We start from the raw sequence: 27329 nt of genomic DNA, 5'->3' as shown, positions 1-27329 counted from the left end.
ACTACCACTTAAACTAAATTCGAATTAGCTCCATGAATGCTCATGAGTGACACTGCCAACACACAGCAGTGGACAGCTTCTTGATAATAGATTAACTTTTACATTCTGGGACTTACCATTTAATCAGTGTGTGCGAATTAAACTGAACTGGCTTGTTCAGATAGACAAGAAACAATTTTACTGTCCAATTAAAGTACACTGCACATTGTCTGCTTCTCAGGGTTAAAAGACAAAGTTAGAACAAAAATACCTTACAACTATGACATGGTTGAAATACACCCATGCCAATGGACAGCTGAAATGACAAGGTGGAACTGTGGCCTATTCATGTGCAGTCCAGAATAATGCGGCATGGCATGGCCGAGATGAAAAAGAATGAAAAGAAAACCCACAGCACATTATAACGCCCCGCATACAGTATTTACGGATTGTGGTGTGCCCAACTGGATCCTCTCTGAAATAATCAATACTTTTTGTTGAGCTGGAAAACACACACTTGTGTTCCACATGTTCACCTGCAGCAGTGCAGCTCCCAGGTAGAAGGTGATGAAGACAGGGGTTAGTGTGGTGTGTCCCCCCCTCAATGAGTTGATGGTGTAGAGGAAGACAAGGTGACCCGGGGCCACCAGGAGGAAGAGCACACGCGCAGAACGGGAGTTCACAGCTACAAAGCGAGGAGTGTGCAGGGGTTAGCTTAAACTCACCATTGAAAACTAGAACCATATGACTTTATTGTACTTTAAACTATCATTGATATTTTTCTAATTAAATAACAGAACTTACTGGAGGTGAAGAAAGTGGAGCAGGGTGTGGGACACTTCCTGTTCCTCGGCATGGGGTTCGGATCCCCCATCGGTATCCCATTCATGTGCAGATAGGTGGAGATTCGACTAGCCTGAACTGCAACCAGGTTACCACCCACACCTGAAAAACATACACACAAATGAGGTTGTAAACACATTTGGAGTCCCGTTCATTTTGTACTTGAAATAACCAAATTGACATTTTTTCTCAACTCTCCCAACAAGAAAGTAAACGTTCAAATTATTATTTATTTTTGTTACACACAAACGCTAAATCCAAACACATCTGAAAATAGATTTGATCTGAAAGAGTGTCTGTGAGCGAACCAATTTGTATTTTGCGACGTGTCATCACAAATCGGCTAATTTACAGAATAACTGCCCGCTCGAGTTACACCACCAATGATTTGGCAGCTAAGCCCCTAGATCCAACATTGTCAAGTGATGGCTGGAGTCCGATTGCCACATTTACCAGAAAGCACTAACATTTCAAAGTGATAAGGTCAGTAGAGCTAACAGTGTCACCAGAGTTTGCTTGCAATAACCAGGACATACTTGAATGTTCAGAATGTATGGAGAGTATTTGAACTTGGCGATGTCATGCGCGACATTATTTGACAACTGGAATTTGGAGTTTTACTGATGAAGTGCTGACTGACACCATGGCGCTCGCTTTATGGTGAAACTAGTCAGTGGTGGCTTTGAGCAAGCACCATTCATTTGCAGTCTGGACATGGAGGGGTAAATCTCCTGCAGTGAAGGGACTCCCAGAGTCTCTCGAAGCAACCAATAACACCACAAAAAGCCGCTAGACTGTTTACACTTTCTTGAAAAATAGTCGCTTGAGAGGTCGAAAAAGTTTCTAAATATACAAACAGTCACAAAGTAGGCAACACTGAGTGGCTGTTCACTTAATCGCATACCCTCGCTCCGCCCCAAGTCGTCATGGTAATGTACCGTAGCCGTACTCTGCTTCTGCATGATTCAGAATCCCTCTGTCCCTCGGAGATCTTTTATGAAGACATAATATGCAACAAGCGAAGACTGCTCACCATTGATGACTGGAGTGAAGACCGCCATGCCAGCAAAGTTTGGGTTGGTAACGGTCTTGTCAAGAATAAGACCACCGACACTGAAACAAGAAATACGTATTAGGACCATAGGTTTTGTATTTAGAATGAACATATTAACAGTGAAATCACATCAGCTATACTATAAACAAAATAAAAACTCCATATAGTAATCCCCGTGATATTGCGGTTCACACATTTTGTATAATTTTTTCTGTTATTACAGTTTTTCTATTTTGTAAATATTGTTTGTACAATATTTTGTTATCCATTGTTCTTGCTCTCTCTCAATATATTATTTGTTTAAATCCGTTGCTTTGTATTGTTTTAAAAGTGTGTTTAAAGACCTTAAAACATGTAAATCCCATAAATGCTGTAAAAAAAAAAACAAGCCTAGGGTGTTTTTAAACAGGGCATTTATATATTACAGATTTAATTTATTGCACGGGTGGTTTGGAATGTAACCTCAGCGATTGAGGGGGGATTACTGTAATAATATGTATTATGATTATTTGACATGTATTTACCGCATTGGCACAAAGTAAGACAATTATAGGCGGAAAGAACCTTAAGTTACATACCTGCTGATGGCCATTGCGATGATGACCGGCTCCCATCCAGAGTACAGGACTTCTCGAGTAGATGGGATCTTCCTGGCTATCAGCACCCATATTGGACATAATGCCACAAACACCGCACATACCAGAGGATTGGCATAGTTGTTGTAATCTGCACAGGAGGATCACATATGTGATTTACATCCAGGCACTTTTTAAATTACACTTCAAAGAACGTGTAACTATCGAATGTTACTTACAAAATGTGCAGTTAAAAGTTTTTAGATGGACATGTTCACCCTCTCCACTAGTTGCCATTGTAATTGGACAGATTGTGTTAGAGTTTAGAGGTGTACATAAACTCGTCTCCTAGAGGCACATCAGGAAACAAGTGCTGCAATTCTTTGAAACCAGGATGTGTCTTTGAGCAAAAAATATGTTTGACTTATGTGTCACATTTAAAGTCAGAACATCTGTAAATAGATGTGAGGCTACACCTCAGTCAGGTCACAATGGTTTAGATTGTTCTAAAAGGTGTGCTGTGTTTGTCCATCTGTCCCTCAGCCTAGTTGATGGGACAGTGTATTGTGTGGAGAGGCTGGGTGTGGTGACTATACCAACAATGAAGGCAAATAGTTGAGGAATCATTTGCCCTGTTATTTCACGCATCATTCAACATTTCAGACACCTTTACTAAGCTACACAATTCAGCGCAGCACTGTATTGTTTGGAAAGAAAAAATGTGACCAGGCTTGCCCTTCCCTTTAGCATTACGAGTGTGAAATCATTCCAGTGCTACAATGGCGGGCCATTTACTGTAATTCAATAAAAACGAGTAACATGACAGTCAACAGAGGGCAACGATTGATGACATCCAGTCTGTCATGTTCTCTTGACAGGTGACTTTTATTACGAGAGGGCAGGCTTTAAAAAAGTGCTTTGTGTTTTGAAAGTTGACGTGACAGTTACCTGTCAGCTAATCAAGTGAGAAAATCTTTTATGAAATACATCATGCACAGCCCACAAGCTAGCAAAAATAAGTTAAAAACAAATTTCTTTGGAGAGCTTCTTCGTAAAGCGGTAAATGCCCAATTATGAGACAGAAGAAAAAGAACCCGCAACTTCCAAGGACAGCAAAGCTGCATTTAAAGGACAATATTAGTAGTCCTAAGTCCTACAGTACAGGGTTCTCACTGCAGGTGATTCTGATGCACCAAACCTGCATAATATGTAGGGACAGCCTGGCAAATCAGGCAATGTCATTGTCTCGATGGCCGGCTACAAGTCAGCCCATAGATCGCTCAGAAGCACAAAAATTGCATTGCTGAATAGACGATAAGTCACAATAATTTTTGTTGGCATTTCAAAAATGTTTACACGAGGGGTGCTCCCATCAGGGCTTTCATCCATGAGTGAGATCTGCTGATCACTGCCGATACCGTGCATATGGATTAGCTGTACATTTGTCAATGTAATTATGGTGAGTGGGATTGGGGTGCAGTGTGAGCTGGGCGGTGGCCGAAGGCAATCAAATCCCCGGCTACAGAAGCTGGCTCTAGGGACGTGGAATGTCACCTCTCTGGCAGGGAAGGAGCCTGAGCTGGTGTGTGAGGTCCAGATGTTAGATATAGTTGGGCTCGCCTCCACACATGGCTTGGGCTCTAGTACCAGTCCTCTTGAGAAGGGTTGGACTCTCTTCCACTCTGGAGTTGCCCACGGTGTGTCATGAACGGAACAAAGGACAGGACCCAAAATGCACGACTCCAATTCAAATGGACAGTTTCAAAAAGAGAGGTTTAATAAACTGGCAGAGGTCAGTACACAGGCAGGCAATCCGCAAAGGCAACAGTATCCAAAAAACGTGAGGCAAAAAGGCAAAGTCAATTATCAGAACAGGGTCTAGGCTTACTATGAGTCGGTGACGTGGAAACAAGAAATGCTGGAACGTGAAAACAAGGTACAACGAACTGGTGACCAGAAAGAATGAGACACGAGGTTAAATGCATGGGGTAATTAGGGTAAACGAGGCACAGGTGGGGAAGATGCTCTCAGGAGCAGGTGTGTACGAGACAGGGGGAAGACAACAACCATAACACACACCCATGACACGGTGAGAGGCGCTGAGCAGGTGTGGGTATACTTATTGCGCCGCGGCCTTGCGCCTGTACATTGGGGTTCACCCCGGTGGACGAGAGGGTAGTCTCCCTCTGCCTTCGGGTGGGGGGATGGGTCCTGACTCTTGTTTGTGCCTATGCATCAAACAGCAGTACAGAGTACCAACCCTTTTTCGAGTCCTTGGAGGGGGTGCTGGAGAGCAGACTTCAATGCTCATGTGGGCAATGACAGTGAGAGCTGTAAGGGCGTGAACCAGAGCGGTGTTCTGCTATTGGACTTCTGTGTTCATTACGGATTGTCCATAACGAACACCATATTCAAGCATAAGGGTGTCCACACGTCCACTTGGCACCAGGACATCCGAGGCTCCAGTTCGACGATCGACTTGGGGGTTGTGTCATTTGACTTGCGGCCGCATGTCTTGGACCCTCGGGTTCTTCTTGGTTGGTTTTCGCTGCTTCTTCTTCGGGGTGGGCAGATTGTGGGCGTCGGGTGTTGGTCCCAGTTCCGGTCAGTTCTCGATTCTCGATGCCCAACCCTACTCACCCTGCTACTCAATGCCCAACCCTACTCAAATTTTTTTGTTTTTTTTTTGGGTGGCGACCGGAATCACCCGGAGTTCCTAAAGGGTTGGGATGTTGTGGGGCTGTCCTGGTTGACACGTCTCAGCAACATCGCGTGAACATCGGGGACAGTGCCTCTGGACTGTCAGACTGGGGTGGTGGTTTTAAGGAGGGGGACCGGAGGGTGTGTTCCAGCTACAGGGGGATCACACTCCTCAGCCTCCATGGAAAGGTCTATTCAGGGATGCTGGAGAGGAGGGTCCATCGAGAAGTCGAATCTCAGATTCAGGAGGAGCAGTGTGGTTTTCGTCCTGGCCGTGGAACAGTGGACCAGGTCTACACCCTCGGCAGGCTCCTCGAGGGTACATGGGAGTTCGCCCAACCATTCTACATGTGTTTTGTGGACTTGGAGAAGGCGTTCGACCGTGCCCCTCGGGGAGTCCTGTGGGGGGTGCTTCAGGAGTATGGGGTACCGAACCCCCTGATACGGGCTGTTCGCTCCCAGTACGACCAATGTCAGGGTTTGGCCCACATTGCTGGCAGTAAGTCGGACTCGTTTCCGGCGAGGGTTTGACTCCGCCAAGGCTGCTCTTTGTCACCGATTCTGTTAATTACTTTTATTGACACAATTTCTAGCCACAGCCGAGGTGTGTATGGGGTCTGGTATGAAAATCAGCACCTCCAAATCTGAGACCATGGTCCTCAGTCGGAAAAGGGTGGCGTGCCCTCTTCAGGTCGGTGATGAGCTCCTGCCCCAAGTGGAGGATTTTGGAGTCTTGTTCACAAGTGAGGGAACGGGAGATCGACAGGCGCATCGGTTCAGTGTCTGCAAGCTGAAGCTTTCAATATACCGGTTGATCTACGTTCCTACCCTCACCTATGGTCACGAGCTGTGAGTCGTGACTGAAATAACAAGATCCCAGATACAAGCAGCCGAAATGATTTTCCTTCGCAGGGTGTCCGGGCTCTCCCTTAGAGATAGAGTGAGAAGCTCGGTCATCCGGGAGAGGCTCAGAGTAGAGCCGCTGCTCCTCCACATTGAGAGGAGCCAGATAAGGTGGCTGGGGCATCTGATTAGGATGCCTCCCGGACGCCTCCGTGGTGAGTCCCACCGGGAGGAGACCCTGGGGATGACCCAGGACACGAGGGAGAGACTATGTCTCCCGGCTGGCCTCGGAACGCCTCGGGATCCCCCTGGAAGAGCTGGATGAAGTGGCTGGGGAGAGGGAAGTCTGGGCGTCCCTGTTAAAGCGACTGCCCCCGCGACACGACCTCGGATAAACTGAAGAAAATGGATGGCTGGATGGATGTACGATTATTTTGATCGATATTGAAATCATGATTAATTAACCTGATTATTCATTTATTTTACAACTTTGTAGTTATTTAACTATGATAACTAAACTTTAAGTAATACTTAAAAGAATTAACCAGAAAATAAATTAGTTACAAGAAAATAATAATCTATCAAAATAATAGAAATAAAAAAAGAAAGAAAATAAATAGTCATGGCTGTATAGTCTATCAAAAAAAAGTGTATTTTTATGCAGTCAATGACGATCTGCTGTCCCTGCTATGCGCGCCTTGACCTCTTAGGGGCAGTGTGGTGCAGTGCACGCAAGGAGCTATTTGTTTTCTATAAGCTAAAAAAAGAGTAGAAGAAAGTTGCATTAATAAACTCGTTTTTCACTGATTAAGAAGAATATATGGCAGTGAGTATTGTTATATTAACTGTCTGTATGTGTTACTACGGCGTTTGTGTGTAAATATTCAATATTTGAAGGTAAATCAGAATCAGAATCAGAATCATCTTTATTTGCCAAGTATGTCCAAAACACACAAGGAATTTGTCTCCGGTAGTTGGAGCTGCTCTAGTACAACAGACAGTCAATTTACAGAACACTTTGAAGGCATAAAGACATTGACAAAAAACAATTGTGCAAAAAGATGCAGAGTCCTCTAGCACTTAGAGCAGTTCGAATGACTAATATTGCAATAGTCCGGTGCAATGACCATTGTGCAAAGGGCGCTGAGACTTCAAGGATTGTATGCGGTTTAAAGTGACGAGTAGTGCGATAATCTGGGACAATGTTGGTTGTGCAAATGTTACAGATACTCCTCAATCAGTGTGCAAATGGAGCAGATGCTACTCTGGCATGAGTGGCCAGTATACGCAAATAGTGCAGCATGGCGAGACAACTACAGTGAGTGCACGAGTAATACATAATTGGCCCCACAGAAATGTGACAACGAACTCAAGTCAAAAAATTGCCAGCTTGTTGTAATGGAATTATAGGTTAGGTGTTTAAGAAGTTGATCGCAAGAGGGAAGAAGCTGTTGGAATGTCTACTAGTTCTAGTTTGCATTGATCGGTAGCGCCTACCTGAGGGAAGGAGTTGGAAGAGCTGGTGACCGGGGTACGGAGGGTCCGAGAGGATTTTGCACGCCCAAGTCCTCAATGGTGGGTAGGGGGGTACCGACAATCCTTTCAGCAGTTTTGATTGTCCGTTGCAGTCGGAGTTTGTCCTTTTTTGGAGCAGCACCAAACCAGACTGTGATGGAAGAACACAGGACTGATTCGATGACCGCTGTGTAAAACTGTCTCAGCAGCTCCGGTGGCAGGCCGTGCTTTCTCAGAAGTGACAGTACATCCTCTGCTGGGCCTTTTTGAGGACGGAGTTGATGTTGGTCGCCCACTTCAGGTCCTGAGAGATAGTAATTCCCAGGAACTTGAAGGTCTCGACGGTTGACACAAGGCAGCTGGACAACGTGAGTGGCAGTTGTGGCGAAGGATGCCTCCTGAAGTCCACGATCATCTCTACAGTCTTGAGCGTGTTCAGCTACAGGTTGTGTCGGCCGCACCACAGCTCCAGCCGCTCCGCTTCCTGTCGATATGCAGACTCGTCACCGTCCTTGATGAGGCCGATGACAGTGATGTCATTTGCAAACTTCAGGAGTTTGACAGTCGGGTTCGCTGAGGTGCAGTCGTTCGTGTAGAGAGAGAAGAGCAGCGGAGAGAGGACACAACCTTGGGGCGCCCCAGTGCTGATGCTGCGTGTGGATGAGGTGGCCTCCCCCAGCCTGACCTGCTGTGTCCTGCCCGTCAGAAAGCTGTAAATCCACTGGCAGATGGCAGGTGAGACACTGAGCTGGAGAAGCTTGGATGAAAGGAGTTCAGGGATGATGGTATTGAACGGTGATCTGAAGTCCACGAACAGGATCCTCACGTAGGTCCCTGCACTGTCGAGGTGTTCTAGGATGAAGTGCAGTCCCATGTTGACTGCATCATCCGCAGACCTGTTCGCTTGGTAGGCAAACTGCAGGGGGTCCAGCAGGGGACCTGTGACACTCTTGAGGTGGTCCAGCACGAGACGTTCAAAGGACTTCGTGACCACAGATGTCAAAGCGACAGGCCTATAGTCATTCAGACCCGAGATTGCAGGTTTCTTGGGGACTGGAATGATGGTGGAGCGTTTGAAACAGGATGGAACTTCGCACATTTCCAGAGATCTATTGAAGATCTGAGTGAAGACTGGAGCGAGCTGGTCCGCGCAGACTTTGAGGCAGGATGGGGACACATCGTCCGGGCCTGCCGCTTTGTTAATCTTCTGTTGTTTGAAGATGCGTCTCACATCCTGTTCATGGATGGTTAACGCAGAAGTCAGAGGTGTGATTGTGGTCGCGGGTGCGGCCGGGTGGGTGTGTGGTGTGAAAGTGTCCTTTTCAAATCTGCAGTAGAAGGTATTCAAGTCGTTGGCTAGTGTGCTATTGTTCTCAGCTTGGGGGGATCGTCGCTTGTAATTAGTCAGCGATTGGAATGGATGCCAAACTGATTTAGAGTCGTTTTCGCTAAACTGTTTTTCCAACTTTGCTGCATGGTTCCTCTTTGCAATGTTAATTTCCTCCCGTGAGGAAATGCTAATATTAGCTAGACCCTCAATAGGGTTTACCATTACCTGTTAGCATAAGCTGGATATTTCTAAAATAATTTATTGTATTGTGATATAAAATGAAGGTACCGTAATTTCTCGTGTATAATGCGCACCCATGTCTGTAATACACACCCCCAATGTTGACCTCCAAATTCTGGACGCTTCTACCTATGTATAATGCATTTTTACAATGCATGATTTTGCTTCTACCCATATGATCAAAACAAAGTATTATCTGTTTTTTTTTTCCAAAGAATTATGCTGAAGTTAAGCACTTTATTTGAACAAATATTACTTTTTTCATTTACTTTTCTCAGCCCTACTTTTATTTAATAAATTAGAAAACTCACATGCTCATATGTTTGATTAGCCAGGCAGAATTTGTAAGATGGGTACAATTCTTTAAAGAAAACATGAAGGACCAGACCACATTTAATTTTATTTTAATGGGATTAATTAAACGGTCAAGCATTTCAGAAAACCATTATCATTAAACAAAACATAACCATAAATAAATGAATGATGGTTGTTGTTCAGCTATCAGTCTTTTTTTAAAAAAACAATATTTCACAAATTCTGCCAGGGTATGTAAACTTATGAGCACAACTGTACATATATATGCAGTCATACATACCCCTGTCATATTGGAATGACAGTGTAGACTACAACCTTTTTTATAACCACTAAGTGGAGGTGGCATATTAGAATGAAAGTGTACACCTTTCTCATAACATCGAGGTGGAGGTGGCCTTTTGGAATGAAAGTGTACCGCCTTTTCATAACTTCTAGATGGCGGCATACATTTGTAAAATGTGAAAGTTTTTTTCCATTTGCCCCTATATCTATATATAATGTGCACTATTGACTTTTGACAATTTTATGGGGGGAAAAATAACAGTAAACTCCAACTGGGGTGTCAATAAACAGCTTAAAGTATGCTCAAATTTGGATTAATTACCTAGCCTTGCGCTACACTGCCCACCTTCTCTGCAGGCTGCAAATTACGAGCCGTAATTTTTTTTTTTTATCAACAATGAAAGGCATTGATAGATGAGTGCTGATCACGTTTTCCACGGAAAACAATCGTGAACCGTGGCTGATCGATCAGAGCACCACTAGTTTACATGACCACAAAGTTCTCCCACTGCCTCTTATTTGCCACCGCTACGCTGACACTGCTTTGTGTCTGGTTTGCGCCCGTCTCAGACTTGCAATTAAAGATACAAAATAAGAGAAGCCTTTATTTTGAAAAATCACATCGCTCATGCTAAATTCATCTGTTTGCATAGGCTTCTCCTACAACACGCAAAATGAACTGCGCTGCAGTTTATCACCCCAAAATGGGACCAACTCTTTGAACAGAAACAACGACAGGGCTCCTTCTAATTACAACAACTACATTAAGTGTAAAAATGACATGTATTTTTAATGATTTGTTTTTATTTGTTTCTATGCCGTACGGTCAAAAAACTGCTTCACGTGAAACAGTACTGTGGTTAGGATCGCTGCCCAAGATGCTCAGAGAACTGAGGTTTACTGAGGTCATGCATGACGAGACGCACAATGCTGGTTCTGGATTTTTGGACGAGTTAAGTATTTTTCTTCTAAATATTGTAATATTTGTAATCCCAAAATGACTCGACTGCCAGACCATGGACTCTAAATTCCATGATATAGGTCTTAATCTTGTTACTCAAGTATCTTAAAGATGTGGTTTTGTTACCGAGTTCCTTGTACAGCCCTGTTGAGATGCCGGCCAGTAGAGAAAGGGTGATAAGGTCTCCTAGGCTAGCAGCAATAGGTGTGGCCACATTATCTGGGTTGATGCCAACTTTCCTGGATGCAATAATCACACCAATCATGATAAGTCCTGTGGGCCAAAGGAGGCAGACATTTACGGTCAGTTTCACTTGTTGTTCATCATCAAAACTTTCCTCCAAAAGTATTTGAACAGCAAGCCAAATTCCTTTATATTTGCTGTAGAATGAAAACATTTGGGGTTGACATCAAAAGATGAATATGAAACAAGTGATTAACTTTTCAGTTTTCATTTACATGTATTCACAGTGGCAAATGATAACTGACTGAAGATTACAGCTGTACTTGCAACAGAATTTTTTTTTGATGATCAAATGTTTTGGAAGAGACATAATTAAAAGAGATTATTTGAGTAAATAATTTATATTGATATTATATTATTTTCCAGGCTTTTGCTGCACCTTCTTTAAGTTGTTGTTTGTTTTTGGGGAGAGACACTCTTTTCAGTCTCCTCTTAAGAAGAAGAAACAATGAAAGTCTAAGTCCAGATATTGATACCTCCGATACGTTTGACTGGCAAAACCAACATCTGAAAGTGAGTATGGACCTTCATCGCTATTTATTGTTTGATTAATCAATGTAATAGGACACACCTGGGCAACAAAACATACCTGTCAGTCACATAGTCCAATATGTTTGCTCAAATGAAAAATTAGTGGGTTTAAACATGAGGCGATATCTTCTAAGTTGTGTATCCACTCCAGATATAAAGAACTGGAAAAAAAAATTATATGTAGACCTCTTGTCTCATATTCATCTTATGAACAGAAATCCAAATGTTTTCAGTCTACTACGAAAATAAAGGAAATTGCCTCACAGTTCCAATGCTTTTGGAGGGGACTATATATTTAATGTTCATGAGGGCTCATTAACCCAAATGTTATTTGTAATGCTGAAAGAGTTCAATTAAACCTCATGAGTCGGTGTTTATACTGAATATCCGTGATATTGTGTGAGGTGGTAATTGTGTACCTAGTAGCAGAGAAGCAATAAAGGCAGTGGCTACACTGGAGGCACAAAGCAGCACTGCATGGCCCAGTCTGAAGTGCCCCTCTGGAATCCAACCGAAGATAACAGCAGCAATGGAGGCCAGGAACCCTACAACTGTGGCTTGGACCTGAACACATGCATGGAAACATCAAAATGTTTTACATACTGTAGCTACAGATAATTGTTTTGAGACTGTTGGACTCCATGGGCTCTATTTTTGTAGTCAGTGTATCTGTGGTGGCAACACAAATGCTGGCGGATTCTGATTCTTGTCTAAGAGCAATGCTCACTGCGTGTGTCTGCCAATTTGGAATGTCCAAGATGGGCATTCCGGTGCAGCGAAGGTGTGCCCTTGGAGATGCGGCTGATGGAGTGACAAGTCCGTCTGAACTTACACCTGCTCAGCCCATATCTAAATCTTGCCATAAGCAAGACCGCGGGTCTAACATGCTGTTGGTCAGGGCACAAGTAGACAGACACTGCTGCATTGTATTTGCTCACTTGCTTTGATTTGCATATGAATTTAAGTGAAATCCAATTCCCAATCCATAGGGTTCAATATGACGTTGGTCCACCTTTATAGCAGCTTCAACTCTTCTGGAAATGATGTCCATAAAGTTTAGGATTATGTTTATGGTAACTTTTGACCATTTAAGGGGCCTACAAGAGTGGTTGCCTCAGTGACAAGCTCTCTAGTATTTTCCCTAATTCTGACTTTTTTTGTTTGTCTTTCGAGACATTACGCGACTTACCTACACCAGGGAAGACTTAGGGATCCTACTCCAAATCTTCTTTCGCCAACTTTCACAAATTTACAAAGCTTTTGCTCTGAGTTACTCCCTTACGGTCCGTCTGCACTCTACGGTCCTTGGAGAAGACAAAGATGACGCCACAGACGAAAGCGTGCCGGGGTGCAGGTTAGGCTTTGACAGCGTGGATTTCGAATGCCGCTATCGTCGATTCACCTCGCAAATCAATGCTCTCGACCCAACAAAATGGACAAGCTTCATCTCATAAAGAAAAGGAAAGACTTTGCACGTTCTGCCGCCCTCTGCTTTACGGAGACTTGACTTTGTGAACGCATCCCCAACGGCGCCGTACTGCTGTCCAACTCCAACTCCAACTACACCGAGCGGACCGCGACACGTAGCTATCGGGGAAAACGAAAGGTGACGGAATATGCTTTTACATGAACGAGAAAGCGTGTACTGACATCATGGAGCTCAGAGGCACACACTGCAGCCCGGAGCTCAGCACACACTGCAGCCCGGACTTGGGAGTCACTGTTTTTGAACTGTAAGTCATTCTACTCACTGGGTGAGTTTGCCTTATTCATACTCTTTGATGTTTACACCCCCCTAGACTAACACGAACACCGTATTGCAAACGCTGACCAACCAAATAAATGAACTTGAAAAAAGGCACCCAGATTCACAGCTCATGATTCTTGGGGACTTTACCAAAGCAAAACTCTGTCATGAACGGAAAAGAGGATAGGACCCAAAAATGCACGACTCCAAAACAAATGGACTGTTTCAAAAAAGAGAGGTTTAATATACGGGCATAGGTCGGTACACAGGCAGGCAATCCAAAAAAGGCAACAGTATCCAAAAACATGAGGCAAAAGGCGAGGTCAATAATCGGAACAGGGTCTAATCTTACTGTGAGTCTGTGACGTGGAAACAAGGAATGCTGGAATGCGACGACAAGGTACAACGAATGAGACACGAGGTTAAATACAAGGGGTAATTAGGGTGAACGAGGCACAGGTGGTGAAAATGCTCTCAGGAGCAGGTGTGTGTGAAACGGGGAAGACAAAAACCGGAACACACACCCATGACAGTAACCCCCCCTTAACGGCCGGGCCCGGGGCCCCTGGATGCGCAACGTGGAAGTCCCGAATGAGCGAGTCATCCATGATAAAGGCAGACGGCACCCATGAACGTTCCTCAGGCCCGTAGCCCTCCCAGTCCACCAGATATTGAAACCCCCTCCCCCTCCGACGAGATGACAACAGCCGCTTCACAGAGAAGATAGGGCCCCCATCCACAAACCGGGGGGGAGGAGGGGGCCTGGAAGGCGGGACCAGAGGGGACTCCCGGGCTGACTTGAGTAGGCTGACGTGAAAAGCAGGGTGGACCCACATCGACCTTGGGAGCCTCAGCTTCATGGTGACAGGGTTGATGATCTTTGTGATGGGGAAGGGCCCAACGAACCTGGGAGCGAGCTTCTTGGACTCCACCCGGAGTGGAATATATTTGGTCGAGAGCCAAACTCGCTGACCCACTTTGTAGTTCGGGGCCGGTGTCCTCCGACGGTCAGCAGCGGCTTTGTAGGACCGTCCCTGGCGCAGTAGCATCTGGCGGGCTCGCTCCCAGGTCCTCCTGCAGCGTCTCACCAAGGTCAATGCCGCTGGAACTGTGGACTCTGGGGCTATGGCAGGAAACAGAGATGGTTGGTAACCATGCACAACGTGAAAAGGCGATAGACCAGTGGATGCAGAGGGGAGGGAATTGTGAGAGAATTCGACCCAAACCAGTTTCTGAGACCAGGATCGCAGCTTCTGAGAAGCGAGGCATCGGAGCCCAGTCTCCAGGTCCTGGTCCAGCCTCTCGGTTTGGCCGTTGGTTTCAGGGTGAAACCCAGATGACAGACTGACGGTAGCACCTATGAGATTGCAAAACTCCTTCCAAAATTGCGCAATGAATTGGGGACCCCTATCAGACACCACATTCTTGGGGAAACCATGGAACTTGAATACCTGATTAATCATTAACTCGGCAGTGTCTTTAGCTGAGGGGAGTTTCGGAAGTGCAATGAAGTGTGCCATCTTAGAGAACCTGTCAACAACTGTGAGAATGGTGGTGTTACCTTTAGAGGCCGGTAATCCTGTCACATAGTCTATGGAAATGTCTGACCAAGGACGTTGTGGTATTGGCAGGGGCCGCAACTCCCCAGAACGACGTTGACGAGAGGGCTTGTTAGCAGCACATACCTGGCAAGCATTGACGTAATCGATAACATCCCTCCTAACATTAGGCCACCAAAAGCGCTGTTCGACCACTGATTGCGTTTTGGCAATGCCTGGATGACATACAGCACGGTTCGTGTGAGCCCAGTGGATGACTCCTCCCCTTAAGGTCGGAACCACATAAAGCCTTGTTTTCAGGCCAATCTTCAGGGCTAAGAGTGTTTTTCAGAGCCTCTTTAACGGCAGTTTCAACGTCCCAAACAAAAGCAGAAATGAAACATGACTTGGGCAAAATAGTCTTAGGGTCAGACAAAGAATTCTCTTTGCGGAAAATACGTGACAAAGCATCTGGCTTACCATTTTTAGAACGATGTCGGTAGGATAACATGAAATTAAATCTAGTGAAGAACAGAGCCCATCTAGCTTGCCTCGCATTTAATCTTTTAGCAGTTTTAATGTACTCAAGGTTCTTGTGATCTGTCCATACTAAAAATGGAGTCTGTGCCCCCTCTAGCCAGTGCCTCCACTCCATCAAAGCCACCTTGACTGCCAGCAATTCACAGTCACCAATGTCATAATTTCTCTCAGCTGGGGTCAGGTTTTTGGAGAGAAAAGCACAAGGATGTAATTTATCATCCTTGAGAGATATCTGGGAGAGCACTGCTCCTATTCCAGCATCAGACGCATCGACTTCTACCACAAACTGCTGTTTGAGATCTGCCAAAGTAAGGATGGGAGCGGAGGTAAAGCTCAATTTAAGTTTCTGAAAAGCTGCCTGACAAAGCGGGTTCCATACAAAAGGTCTGTGTGGCGAGGTAAGATCATGCAAAGGAGAGGCTATAGAACTGAAATTTCTGATAAATTTTCTGTAAAAGTTTGCGAACCCTAAGAACCTTTGTACATCTTTGCGTGACGTGGGAGTAGGCCAATTAATAACGGCATCGACTTTGCAAGAGTCCATTTTGACTTCACCTTGAGCCAGGACGAAACCCAGAAAAGAAACGGACGCCTTGTGGAACTCACATTTCTCAGCCTTGACATATGGTTGATTCTGCAGTAACCGCTGCAATACAGAGCGAACATGAATAATGTGAGTCTCCTCATCCGGGGAGAATATCAAAATGTCGTCCAAATAGACAAAAACATAAACATTCAACATGTCACGCAGGACATCATTGACAAGGTTTTGGAAAACAGCTGGAGCGTTAGTAAGTCCAAAAGTCGTTACCAAATACTCATAATGTCCCGTTGGTGTCTTGAATGCTGTTTTCCATTCATCCCCCTCCCTTATCCTGACTAGATGATACGCATTTCTTAAGTCCAGTTTGGTGAAAATCTTGGCTCTCTCCAGGAACTCAAAGGCAGTGGAGATGAGAGGAAGAGGGTAACTGTTTTTTTACAGTTATCTCGTTGAGACCCCGGTAATCGATACAGGGTCGCAGGGTCTTGTCCTTTTTGTCCACAAAGAAAAATCCTGCTCCCGCAGGGGATGAAGATGTGCGAATGATCCCGGCTGCCAGTGATTCTTCCACGTACTCCTTCATGGCCTTGTGTTCCGGCCCTGAAAGAGAGAACAACCTCCCACGTGGGGGTGTGGTTCCAGGCAGCAAGTCAACAGCACAGTCATAAGGTCTGTGGGGTGGAAAGGATTTGGCCTTGGACTTGGAAAAAACGTCTTTAATATTCTGGTAACAGGTGGGTACTTGAGATAAATCAGGATCCCCAGATGGGGTCTGTGGACTGTCACTAGAAACATAGCCCTGAACATCACATGGCGACTTGAAACAGTTCCGGGCAAAATTGCTGCCCCATGACATAACCTGCCCAGAGGACCAGTCAATGTGGGGGTTATGTAATTTCAACCATGGGTTCCCCAAAATAAGGTCATGATTCATGGCGTCAAAAACATGAAAACTAATGCGTTCCGAGTGGGAATCAGGAAATGTCAATGTGAGTGTTTGGGTGCGGTGAGTGATCTTGCCCATAAAACTGCCGTCTGCAGCATAGGTGTTGCGGTGGCGTTTTATTTGAAAGGTTCTAAAGCGCATACGTCTAACGAGGAGGGAGTTAAGTAAGTTTGCGTCAGAACCAGAGTCAATTAATACAGGTGTATGAATTTCTTGATCAGGAGAGCATAGTGTCACTTTAGGAAGAACCCGTGTAGGGTCTTCCTTAATGAAATTCAGACTCACCTCTCCCGTGCCCTTGCTACCGACACCGGCAACTTTGACGTGACAGTTGCTCACAGAATGACCCAACTGCCCGCAGTAGAAGCACCACCCTTCCCTCAGCCGGCGTTGACGTTCCTCAGGGGAGAGACGGAACCTGCCCAGTTGCATGGGTTCATCCGTGGGGACGCTAGCCAGTGGGTTGAGACCGGAAACAGGGGATCTGCCTTGGTTTGGCTGGTCACCGAGGCTCGTCCTCCAAGTGCGCGGTGACGCAGCCCTCCGCCGATCTCCATCCAGCTCGCGATCCAAAAGCCTCTTGTCGATTTTTACGGCGAGAGCGATGAGAGTGTCCAAGTCGGTCGGCAGGTCTAGCGGGACTAAATAATCCTTGACGGCGGGGGATAGTCCTTGAAAAAAGGCATCGAGTAGCGCCCGATTATTCCACTGACTCTCAGCTGCTAGAATGCGAAACTCAATCGCGTAATCTGACACCCTGCGCTTGCCTTGTTGTAAGGTGACAAGGGACCGAGCTGCCTCACGATCTGGTGTGGAAAATTGAAAAATTTGCTCCATAGTCTTTACGAAAAAAGCCCATGAATGACACGCGGCGGAATTGCGATTCCATTCAGCAGTAGCCCACGCCTCCGCACGACCAGTCAGGTGGGAAATGACGAAAGCGATTTTTGCACGCTTGGTGGGGAAGGCAGCTGCCTGCAGCTCAAAGTGGAGTTCGCACTGCGTGATGAACGGCTTAATGTTCCCAGAATCTCCAGAGAACCTCTCCGGTCGAGAGAGCTGTGGGCAGACAGCAGCGGAGGTGGCAGGTGGCTGCATGGTGACTGCTTCACATGGAAATGTTGGTATCAGGTGTTGTGCCAACTGGTTCCTTCTCTTGAATCATTTTCATAAGAAGTTCAAACTGCGAGGCCACCTGTCTCATCATATTGTCCTGATGCCTTGACAGTCCCTCTAGATGAAGGTGGAGGGCAGCAAGCTGCTCATCCTGTTTCGAGAGGCGTTGACCCTGCGCTTGAAGGGCTTTGCGCACCGGGTCTGAGTCTGCTGGGTCCATGTTATGGCCAGTTCGTTCTGTCATGAACGGAACAGAGAATAGGACCCAAAAATGCACGACTCCAAAACAAATGGACAGCTTCCAAAAAGAGAGGTTTAATATACGGGCATAGGTCGGTACACAGGCAGGCAATCCAAAAAAGGGAACAACTGGCTTGTGTCAACCGTCGAGACCTTCAAGTTCCTGGGAATTACAATCTCCCAGGACCTGAAGTGGGCGACCAACATCAACTCCGTCCTCAAAAAGGCCCAGCAGAGGATGTACTTCCTGCGGCTTCTGAGAAAGCACGGCCTGCCACCGGAGCTGTTGAGGCAGTTCTACACAGCAGTCATTGAATCAGTCCTGTGTTCTTCCATCACAGTCTGGTTTGGCGCTGCTACAAAAAAGGACAAACTCCGACTGCAACGGACAATCAAAACTGCTGAAAGGATTGTCAGTACCCCCCTACCCACCCTTGAGGACTTGCACGCTGCCAGAACTAAGACAGGGGCGTGCAAAATCCTCTCGGACCCTCCCCACCCCGGTCACCAGCTCTTCCAGCTCCTTCCCTCAGGTAGGCGCTACCGATCAATGCAAACTAGAACTAGTAGACATTCCAACAGCTTCTTCCCTCTTGCAATCAACTTCTTAAACAGCTAATTTATAATTCCATTACAACAAGCTGGCAATTTTTTGACTTGAGTTCGTTGTCACATTTCTGTGGGGCCAATTATGTATTACTCGTGCACTCACTGTAGTTGTCTCGCCGTGCTGCACTATTTGCATATACTGGCCACTCATGCCAGAGTAGCATCTGCTCCATTTGCACACTGATTGAGGAGTATCTGTAACATTTGCACAACCATTGTCCCAGATTATCGCACTACTCGTCACTTTAAACCGCATACACTCCTTGAAGTCTCAGTGCCCTTTGCACAATGGTCATTGCACCGGACTATTGCGATATTAGCCATTCGAACTGCTCTAAGTGCTAGAGGACTCTGCATCTTTTTGCACAATTGTTTTTTGTCAATGTCTTTATGTCTCCAAAGTGTTCTGTAAATTGACTGTCTGTTGTACTAGAGCGGCTCCAACTACCGGAGACAAATTCCTTGTGTGTTTTGGACATACTTGGCAAATAAAGATGATTCTGATTCTGATTCTGAACAGTATCCAAAAGGCAAAAGGTGAGGTCGATAATCGGAACAGGGTCTAATCTTACTGTGAGTCTGTGACGTGGAAACAAGCAATGCTGGAACGCGACGACAAGGTACAACGAACTGGCGACGAGAGAGAATGAGACACGAGGTTAAATATAAGGGGTAATTAGGGTGAACGAGGCACAGGTGGTGAAGATGCTCTCAGGAGCAGGTGTGTGTGAAACAGGGGGAAGACAAAAACCGGAACACACACCTATGACAAACTCAACCACAATCTCTGTATATACAAGCGGCACATTGGCTGTACAACCAGGGAAAACAACATTCTAGACCACTGCTATACCACGCTAAAGGACTCGTACCGTGCTATTCCCCGTGCAGTTTTGGGCTCGTCTGATCACTGTTTAATTCACTTAATACCAAGATACAGGCTAAAACGTAAATGGGCAAAGCCTGTGGCGAAAACAGTGAAGAAGTGGACTAATGAAGCTAAACTGGAACTTCCAAGACTGTGTAGACTACAGATTAGAGTGTCTTTGAAGCTTCAACTAGCAGTCTGGATGAATATACAGTGGGTACGGAAAGTATTTAAACCCCTTAAATTTTTCACTCTTTGTTTCACTCATTTCAGTTAATTTTTTCCTCATTAATGTACACACAGTACACTATATTGACAGAAAAAAACGGAATTGTTGAACTTTTTGCAGATTTATTAAAAAAGAAAAAAATGAAATATCACACAGCCATAAGTATTCAGACCCTCTGCTCAGTATTTAGTACAAGCACCCTTTTGATCTAATGAGTCTTTTTGGGAATGATGCAACAAGTTTTTCACACCTGGATTTGGGGATCCTCTGCCATTCCTCCTTGCAGATCCTCTCCAGTTCTGTCAGGTTGGATGGTGAACGTTGGTGGACAGCCATTTTCAGGTATCTCCAGAGATGCTCAATTGGGTTTAAGTCAGGGCTCTGGCAGGACCATTCAAGAGCAGTCACTGAGTTCTTCTGAAGACATTCCTTTGTTATTTTAGCTGTGTGCTTAGGGTTATTGTCTTGTTGGAAGGTGAACCTGCGACCCAGTCTGAGATCCTGAGCACTCTGGAGAAGGTTTTCGTCCAGGATATTCCTGTGCTTGGCCATATTCATCTTTCTTCGATTGCACCCATGTTATCATGTCCCTGCAGCTGAAAAACACACCCACAGCATGATGCTGCCACCACCATGCTTCACTGTTGGGACTGTATTGGACACGTGATGAGCAGTAACTGGTTTTCCCCACACATACCGCTTAGAATTAAGGCAAAAAAGTTCTATCTTGGTCTCATTAGACCAGAAAATCTTATTTCATCTTGGAGTCCTTCAGGTTTTTTTTTTTTTTTTAGCAAACTCCATGCGGGCTTTCATGTGTCTTGCACTGAGGAGAGGCGTCCATCGGGCCACTGCCATAAAGCCCCAACTGGTGGAGGGCTGCAGTGATGGTTGACTTTTGAGAACTTTCTCCCATCTCCCGACTGCATCTCTGGGGCTCAGCCACAGTGATGTTTGGGTTCTCCTTTACCTCTCTCACCAAGGCTCTTCTCCCCCGATTGCTCAGTTTGGCCTGATGGCCTGCTCTGGGAAGAGTTTTGGTCAACCCAAATGTCTTCCATATAAGTATTATGGAGGCCACTGTGCTCTTAGGAACCTTAAGTGCAGCAGACTTTTTTTTTTGTAACCTTGGCCAGATCTGTGCCTTGCCACAATTCTGTCTCTGAGCTCTTCAGGCAGTTCCTTTAACCTAATGATTCTCATTTGCTCTGACATGCACTGTGAGCTGTAAGGTCTTATATAGACAGGTGTGTGGCTTTCCTAATCAAGTCCAATCAGTGTAGTCAAAAACAGCTGGACTCCAATGAAGGTGTAGAACCCTCTCAAGGATGATCAGAAGAAATGGACAGTACCCGAGTTAAATATATGAGTGTCACAGCAAGGGGTCTGAATACTTATGGTTGTGTGATATTTCAGTTTTTCTTTTTCAATAAATCTGCAAAAATTTCAGCAATTCAATTTTGTTCTGTCAATATGGGGTGCTGTGTGTACATTAATAAGGAAAAAAACGAACTTAAATGATTTTAGCAAATGGCTGCAATATAAGAAACCGAAAAATTTTTAAGGGGGTCTGAATATTTTCCGTATCCACTGTATGGACACGGTTACATCCTCCATCAGCTTCTGTGAACACGTGTGTGTACCAACTAAGACATTTTGCACGTTCAATAACAATAAGCCGTGGCTCAATGCCAAACTTCGCCAACTCTGCCATGCTACAGAGGACACCTATTGGAGTGGGGACTTAGCCCTGTACAATCAGGCCAGAAATCAGCTGACAAAATAAATCAGCATTGCAAAAATAACTTATGCAGAAAAGATGAGAAACTGATAGTCTGCGAAAGACTCTAAGTCAGTCTTGCGTGGATTACAATCTCGAACCAGCTACTGTACAAGCGATTACCCCCCCAAGCAGAGAACAACAAAGGATTCGCTGATGACTTGAGTACCTTCTACTGCAGATTTGAAAAGGACACTGTCACAACCCTCACCCATCCAGTTGCACCACCGACGACCACCATCACAACTCGGAGGTGCAGGGACATACATGAGGATCCTGTTCATTGACTTCAGCTCTGCGTTCAACACCATCATCCCCAAACTACTGTCCTCCAAGCTTCTCCAGCTCAGTGTCTCGCCTGCCATCTGCCTGTGGATTTACACCTTTCTGATGGGCAGGACACAGCAAGCGAGGCTGGGGGACACCACCTCATCTACATGCACAAACAGCACCGGCGCCCTCCAAGGATGTGTCCTCTCTCCGCTACTCTTCTCTCTCTATACGAACGACTGCACCTCAACGCACCCGACATTCAAACTCCTGAAGTTTGCAGACGACACCACAGTCATCGGCCGCATCAAAGACGGTGACGAGTCTGCATATGGACAGGAGGTGTACCGGCTGGAGCTTCGGTGTGGCCAACACAACCTGGAGCTGAACATGTTCAAGATGGTAGAGATGATTGTGGACTTCAGGAATCATCCTTTGCCACCGCTGCCACTCACATTATCCAACTGCCCTGTGTCAACTGTCGAGACCTTCAGGTTTCTGGGTCTCTCAGGACCTGAAGAGGGAGACAAACATCAACTCCATCCTCAAAAAGGCCAAGCATAGCATGTAATTCCTGTGCCTTCTGAGGAAGCATGGCCTGCCACAGGAGCTGTTGAAGCAGTTCTACACAGCAGTCATTGAATCGGTTATGTGTTCATCCATCAGCGTCTGGTTTGGTGTTGCCACAAAGAAGGACAAAATCAGACTGCAACGGACAGTCAAGGCTGCCAAAAAAAATTATCAGACCCATTCTACCCACTCTTGAGGACTTGCACACTGCCAGGACTCAGACAAAGGCATGCAAAATCCTCTTGGACCCTCCACATCATGGTCACCACCTATTCCAGCTCCTTCCCTCAGGTTGCCACTATCAAACAATGCAAACTAAAACCAGCAAGCATTCCAACAGCTTCTTGCCTTTTGCCATCAACTTCAGTTGACTTACAATTTCTTTGTAAGATGCTGCCAATTTTGCACATCTCTGTTGGGACTTATGTGTTTGAGAACTCTCTGCACACCATTTGCACAATCGTCACTAAACCAGATACTAGTAATCACTTTATATTGCTCTAAATTGCTTGAGGACTGCATCAATTGCACAATGCTATTATATCAGCATCACCACACTAGTGGTACACTTTCATTGCGTAATGACTCTCCATACTCTCCATTTTTTATGTCCCACATGTATATTGTCATAGTGGTTGTTTGTTGTCATACTAGAGTGGCTCCAACTTCTAGAGACACATTCCTTGTGTGTCTTGTAATATACTTGGCCAATAAAGCTGATTCTGATTCACACCGGACACGTTTTGGACGTTTCACGAGGCGTGATTACATATACAGTCAATGCAGTTAGCGTGAATAGCCGTGCCGGGCAATGCATATAACGCGTTTGACGCGGCGCGAGTGGGGATGGCATGCAAAAATTCACCTCCTTTGCCCGTTCGCTCGAGTTGGGAGATTTGAACTTCAAGCGACTTTCAGTGTCGAAAATGGACTATGTCATACATAGTATCCTGTACACTGTTGTTGAGTAGAGAAAATGGAGGAGAAGGTCATTGTTGCAGTCTGTGGGCACACTCAGCTGTATGACACGACATGTTATCAGTACGACACTACATCAGTTATCAGTACCTGGACTGAACAAGAAAGAAGCAGGCTTGGAAAGTTGTGAGCGAGGAAGTTGGCATACCTGCTAAGTGTATTAATTTACTTGTTTACAGCTGTCGAACTGTGAACCAAGATAGCATTGGCCTATGTTTTAGCACAACCACTGGTCACCTAATTACATGTGTAAGGTGACCTTAAGTGACAGGAAAGGTGCCGAAAATAAAATGCATTACTGATAAAATTAACAAATATGAACTTTATAAATTGCTTTGTGCCCTGCGATTGGCTGGCGACCCGTTCAGGGTGTATCCCGCCTCACGCCCGAAGATAGCTGCGATAGGCTTCAGCACGCCCACTACCCGTGTGAGGATAAGCGGAAAAGAAATTGGATGGATAAACTGCTTTGTATCACAAAATGTTGTTTCCATTTCATACAAGAAAGAGAAAATGTAAATGGAGTGGAGGAACTGAGGAGCATCTTCTTAATCTCCTTGAGGAGCATACAAGCATTCCTCCACTCCAGCCCCCACTGCCCTGCAAGAATACAGTATGCTGTTCATGACAAGCATGATTCCTTCTTTGAAAAGATTGCCACTAGAGCGGAAGGAATATATCCATCCATCCATTTTCTACACCGCTTATCATCACTAGGGTCCTGGCGTCTATCCCAGCTGACTGTGGGCGAGAGGCGGGAAACCGGAGTACCCGGAGAAAACCCACGCAGGCACAGGGAGAACATGCAAACTCCACACAGGCGAGGCCAGATGTGAACCCAGGTCCCCAGAACTAGGAGGCAGACGTGCTAACGAGTCGGCCACTGTTTTACATTTTTCAGACAAAAATACAGTTATTATCTACACAAAACTACCTTATGTGCATTACCTTATGTCACATCTGTGTAGGGTTTATTTCAGTATTTTTCTAGCGTGTACAAAGTTTTTTGTTTGTTTGATAAATGCAGTCCATACATTTTACAGTGTTGCTATTCCAAAAGTGATGCTTTATTGCCCTACGATATAATACAATGAATAAAATTCAATACATCTTGGATAAAATATAAAAGCAGACACAATGTTGCATATGAATTGTTGATGTACTGTAAATTGTAGAACTGGGATCCGGAGTTGGCAGGGGCTTCCCATCCAGTGCTCCACAGCAGAGAGGAAAGTCCCACCGCTTCTCAAACATCTCAGCAATTTTCCTCCACTCCTCTGTCGTGAGCACAGTTATGAACTCATCCACGAGCGAGTTCCAAATTGGTGTTGCCACATCAGGGATAATCATGGAGACCGTAGAGACCCCAACACGGCAAAAGCATCTGCAACATCCATCCATCCATTTTCTGAGCCGCTTCTCCTCACTAGGGTCGCGGGCGTGCTGGAGCCTATCCCAGCTATCATCGGGCAGGCGGGGTACACCCTGAACTGGTTGTCAGCCAATCGCAGGGCACATACAAATTAACAACCATTCGCACTCACTTTCACACCTATGGGCAATTTAGAGTTTTCAATTGACCTACCATGCATGTTTTTGGGATGTGGGAGGAAACCGGAGTGCCCGGAGAAAACCCACGCAGGCACGGGGAGAACATGCAAACTCCACACAGGCGGGGCCGGAACCCCGCTCCTCAGAACTGTGAGGCTGACGCTCTAACCAGTCGGCCACCGTGCCGCCACCATCTGCAACATATAAAACGTTAAATTTACCAGCACTATATTGAAGATGCTGTACTAGTCTACATACATAACATGTAATAATAATAATAATAATAGTAATAATAATAATAATATATAGTCATGGCTAAAAACACTGGCAGGGACCATGACTGTATTGTGTATGATATATATTTACCTAAAAAATAACATCATATCCTCATTATTCTGGCATTTAGCAAATAGAAATAATTTCGTTAATCCCAATTGAGCTAAAACAGGAACAGGTGAGTCTAACTTCATGTCAGACTGTCAGGATTCAAGGAAAAAAATCAAGTGTATGTCTTTGTTATAGAGTCAAAATGATGTGGAAATAACTACATCATGAACATATATCGAATACAGTACATCAAACAAATACATAAAACGCGTTGCTGGTGGTTGTACTATTTTATTGATATGGATATATAGCTGATTTCCAAAATAATAAACAGCATACATTCCAGTAACCTTATATAATGTTAAAGTTGTGCACAGTACATACTGTAGATGTGTACGACTGTTAATAGAGCAGACAATCTGATCGATCCGAACTCCATTCATGCCATTCCTTTTATCAATCCATTCCTTTTTACAATTAGACAGCATGAGGTAGTTATTTCAACATCATTTTTATACTTTTATTAGTGCTGTAGTAAACCTGTCGATTGTCACTTAGTAGATAAAGTGAAAAATAATTCCTTGTGACGCACCAATTAATAATGACACAAAACAGCCACTCACCGGAGACAAATGGACAGGTAGCTGTAGTTTAGAAGTTTGTAAGCAAATCCTGGGACCGAGTGTTACCGTCGTTAAACTGGGCACAGGTCAGCTTCATGTATCACTGGAAGCGGCAGTCATCCAGAAGCAGCTCCTGAAGAAGGCGGTGAAATTCACCAAGGTGCGTGCACCTCTGGATGGTGTTGTGGAGACATGAACGACGGCGTTTGGCATTCCGACGACATTTGGAGTTCCACAACAAGTACAGAGCCACAATACAGGTCAAATTGCCGCTCCATTGCTGCTCCATTGCTGCTTACGTATGGCAGGAGGAAATGTTGTCTTTGCCTCCTGGAGGAGAAGTCACTCCTCTTCAGCATTTGTGATGGAAATGAAGCAAATGAGCATTCAATGACTCCTGTGATCAAACTCAAAAGGTGGACGCGAGGCGAAGTGAACTTTCACGTCCGGTGTGAACGTAGCATAAGACTGCAAATTAGCACATATTCATATTTTTAAAGGCAACAAAGAGCAGTAGAGAGGAATATATACTTTTCAGCAACACAGTAGGTCTATATACAGTAAAGAACATTTATTATAATGGACTACTGTTTTGGGCTTGCTTGGTTTTCTGTTGTAGTGAGGTTAACTATTGTTAGCTAGAAACATGCAATTAACTCCAGCTGACATTAATGCCTGGTCTGACAGTCTGCTATTATAATTCATGAAGTTGGCTAACAACCAGTTTTGGCCACAAGTATTTCCTTTATATCTCGTAATACTGTAATTGTTACTTGGTTCTGATTGCCTCTTGCCAGGTGGATGGTAACGTTGTGCTGGCGTTTTCAACAAAACACACTCAAGGATTCTACTAGAATATTGAACTTGAGCAAAACACATTAGTTCCGCCTTTTCCGTTGGTGCAATATCACAATTTTAATATTTACAGTACGTACTGTAGCGCCGGGAGAAGTGGACCCAGCCTAGCGACATGTTCTACACATGGTAATTATGCGTAAAGTTGTAATGTTGAAGGTTTTTATGCGTCAATCGTAATGTTAGAAGTTTTTTTTGTGTTTTCCCATCATAATAATTGTCTGTGTGTTTTACTCACCTGTTGGTTTTCATTTTTGTTGTGCTGTTGTACTGTAAGTGTAGGTTGTGGTCTGTGTAGTGGCTCCTTGCTCATTTTTACTGTACGGCAAGTGCATACAGTAGTTAGTGTGCATGAGCTGCCAATGGTGCTGTCTTACTAGAGTACTTTTTAGTAACAGTATGAAGGGGGGGCACAGAGGGGTCCAGTCACAGTGTTAGGGGGGCATTGACACCTTCTGCCCCCAAACCACCACTGCTTAATTGAAGTGTGCACCTATTGATGTTTTCTATACCTGGATGAGAGCCAAGTTCCCCATGATCATGTTCCACATGTCCTTGGTCGTGTCCATCAGACCAATATTAGCCTG

General features: G+C 45.1%; 1 protein-coding gene across 4 annotated transcripts in view; it reads right to left on the bottom strand.

The window, feature by feature from the left end:
• The window catches only part of slc41a1 (solute carrier family 41 member 1), a 72397-nt gene that overhangs the window by 4843 nt on the left and 40225 nt on the right, over positions 1 to 27329 (bottom strand). For all 4 annotated transcript variants that reach the window (XM_061786136.1, XM_061786134.1, XM_061786135.1 and 1 more), the window contains 7 exons: positions 27255 to 27326; positions 11831 to 11975; positions 10764 to 10910; positions 2455 to 2602; positions 1856 to 1935; positions 784 to 924; positions 516 to 664 (listed from right to left, as the gene is read on the bottom strand). In XM_061786136.1, coding sequence (XP_061642120.1) covers positions 516 to 664; positions 784 to 924; positions 1856 to 1935; positions 2455 to 2602; positions 10764 to 10910; positions 11831 to 11975; positions 27255 to 27326 — 882 coding nt within the window. The remainder of the gene's footprint in view (positions 1 to 515; positions 665 to 783; positions 925 to 1855; positions 1936 to 2454; positions 2603 to 10763; positions 10911 to 11830; positions 11976 to 27254; positions 27327 to 27329) is intronic.

Source organism: Phyllopteryx taeniolatus, chromosome 9 (genome assembly GCF_024500385.1).
Source record: "Phyllopteryx taeniolatus isolate TA_2022b chromosome 9, UOR_Ptae_1.2, whole genome shotgun sequence".
NCBI lineage: Eukaryota > Metazoa > Chordata > Actinopteri > Syngnathiformes > Syngnathidae > Phyllopteryx > Phyllopteryx taeniolatus.
This window is presented reverse-complemented; position numbering and strand designations above follow the sequence as displayed.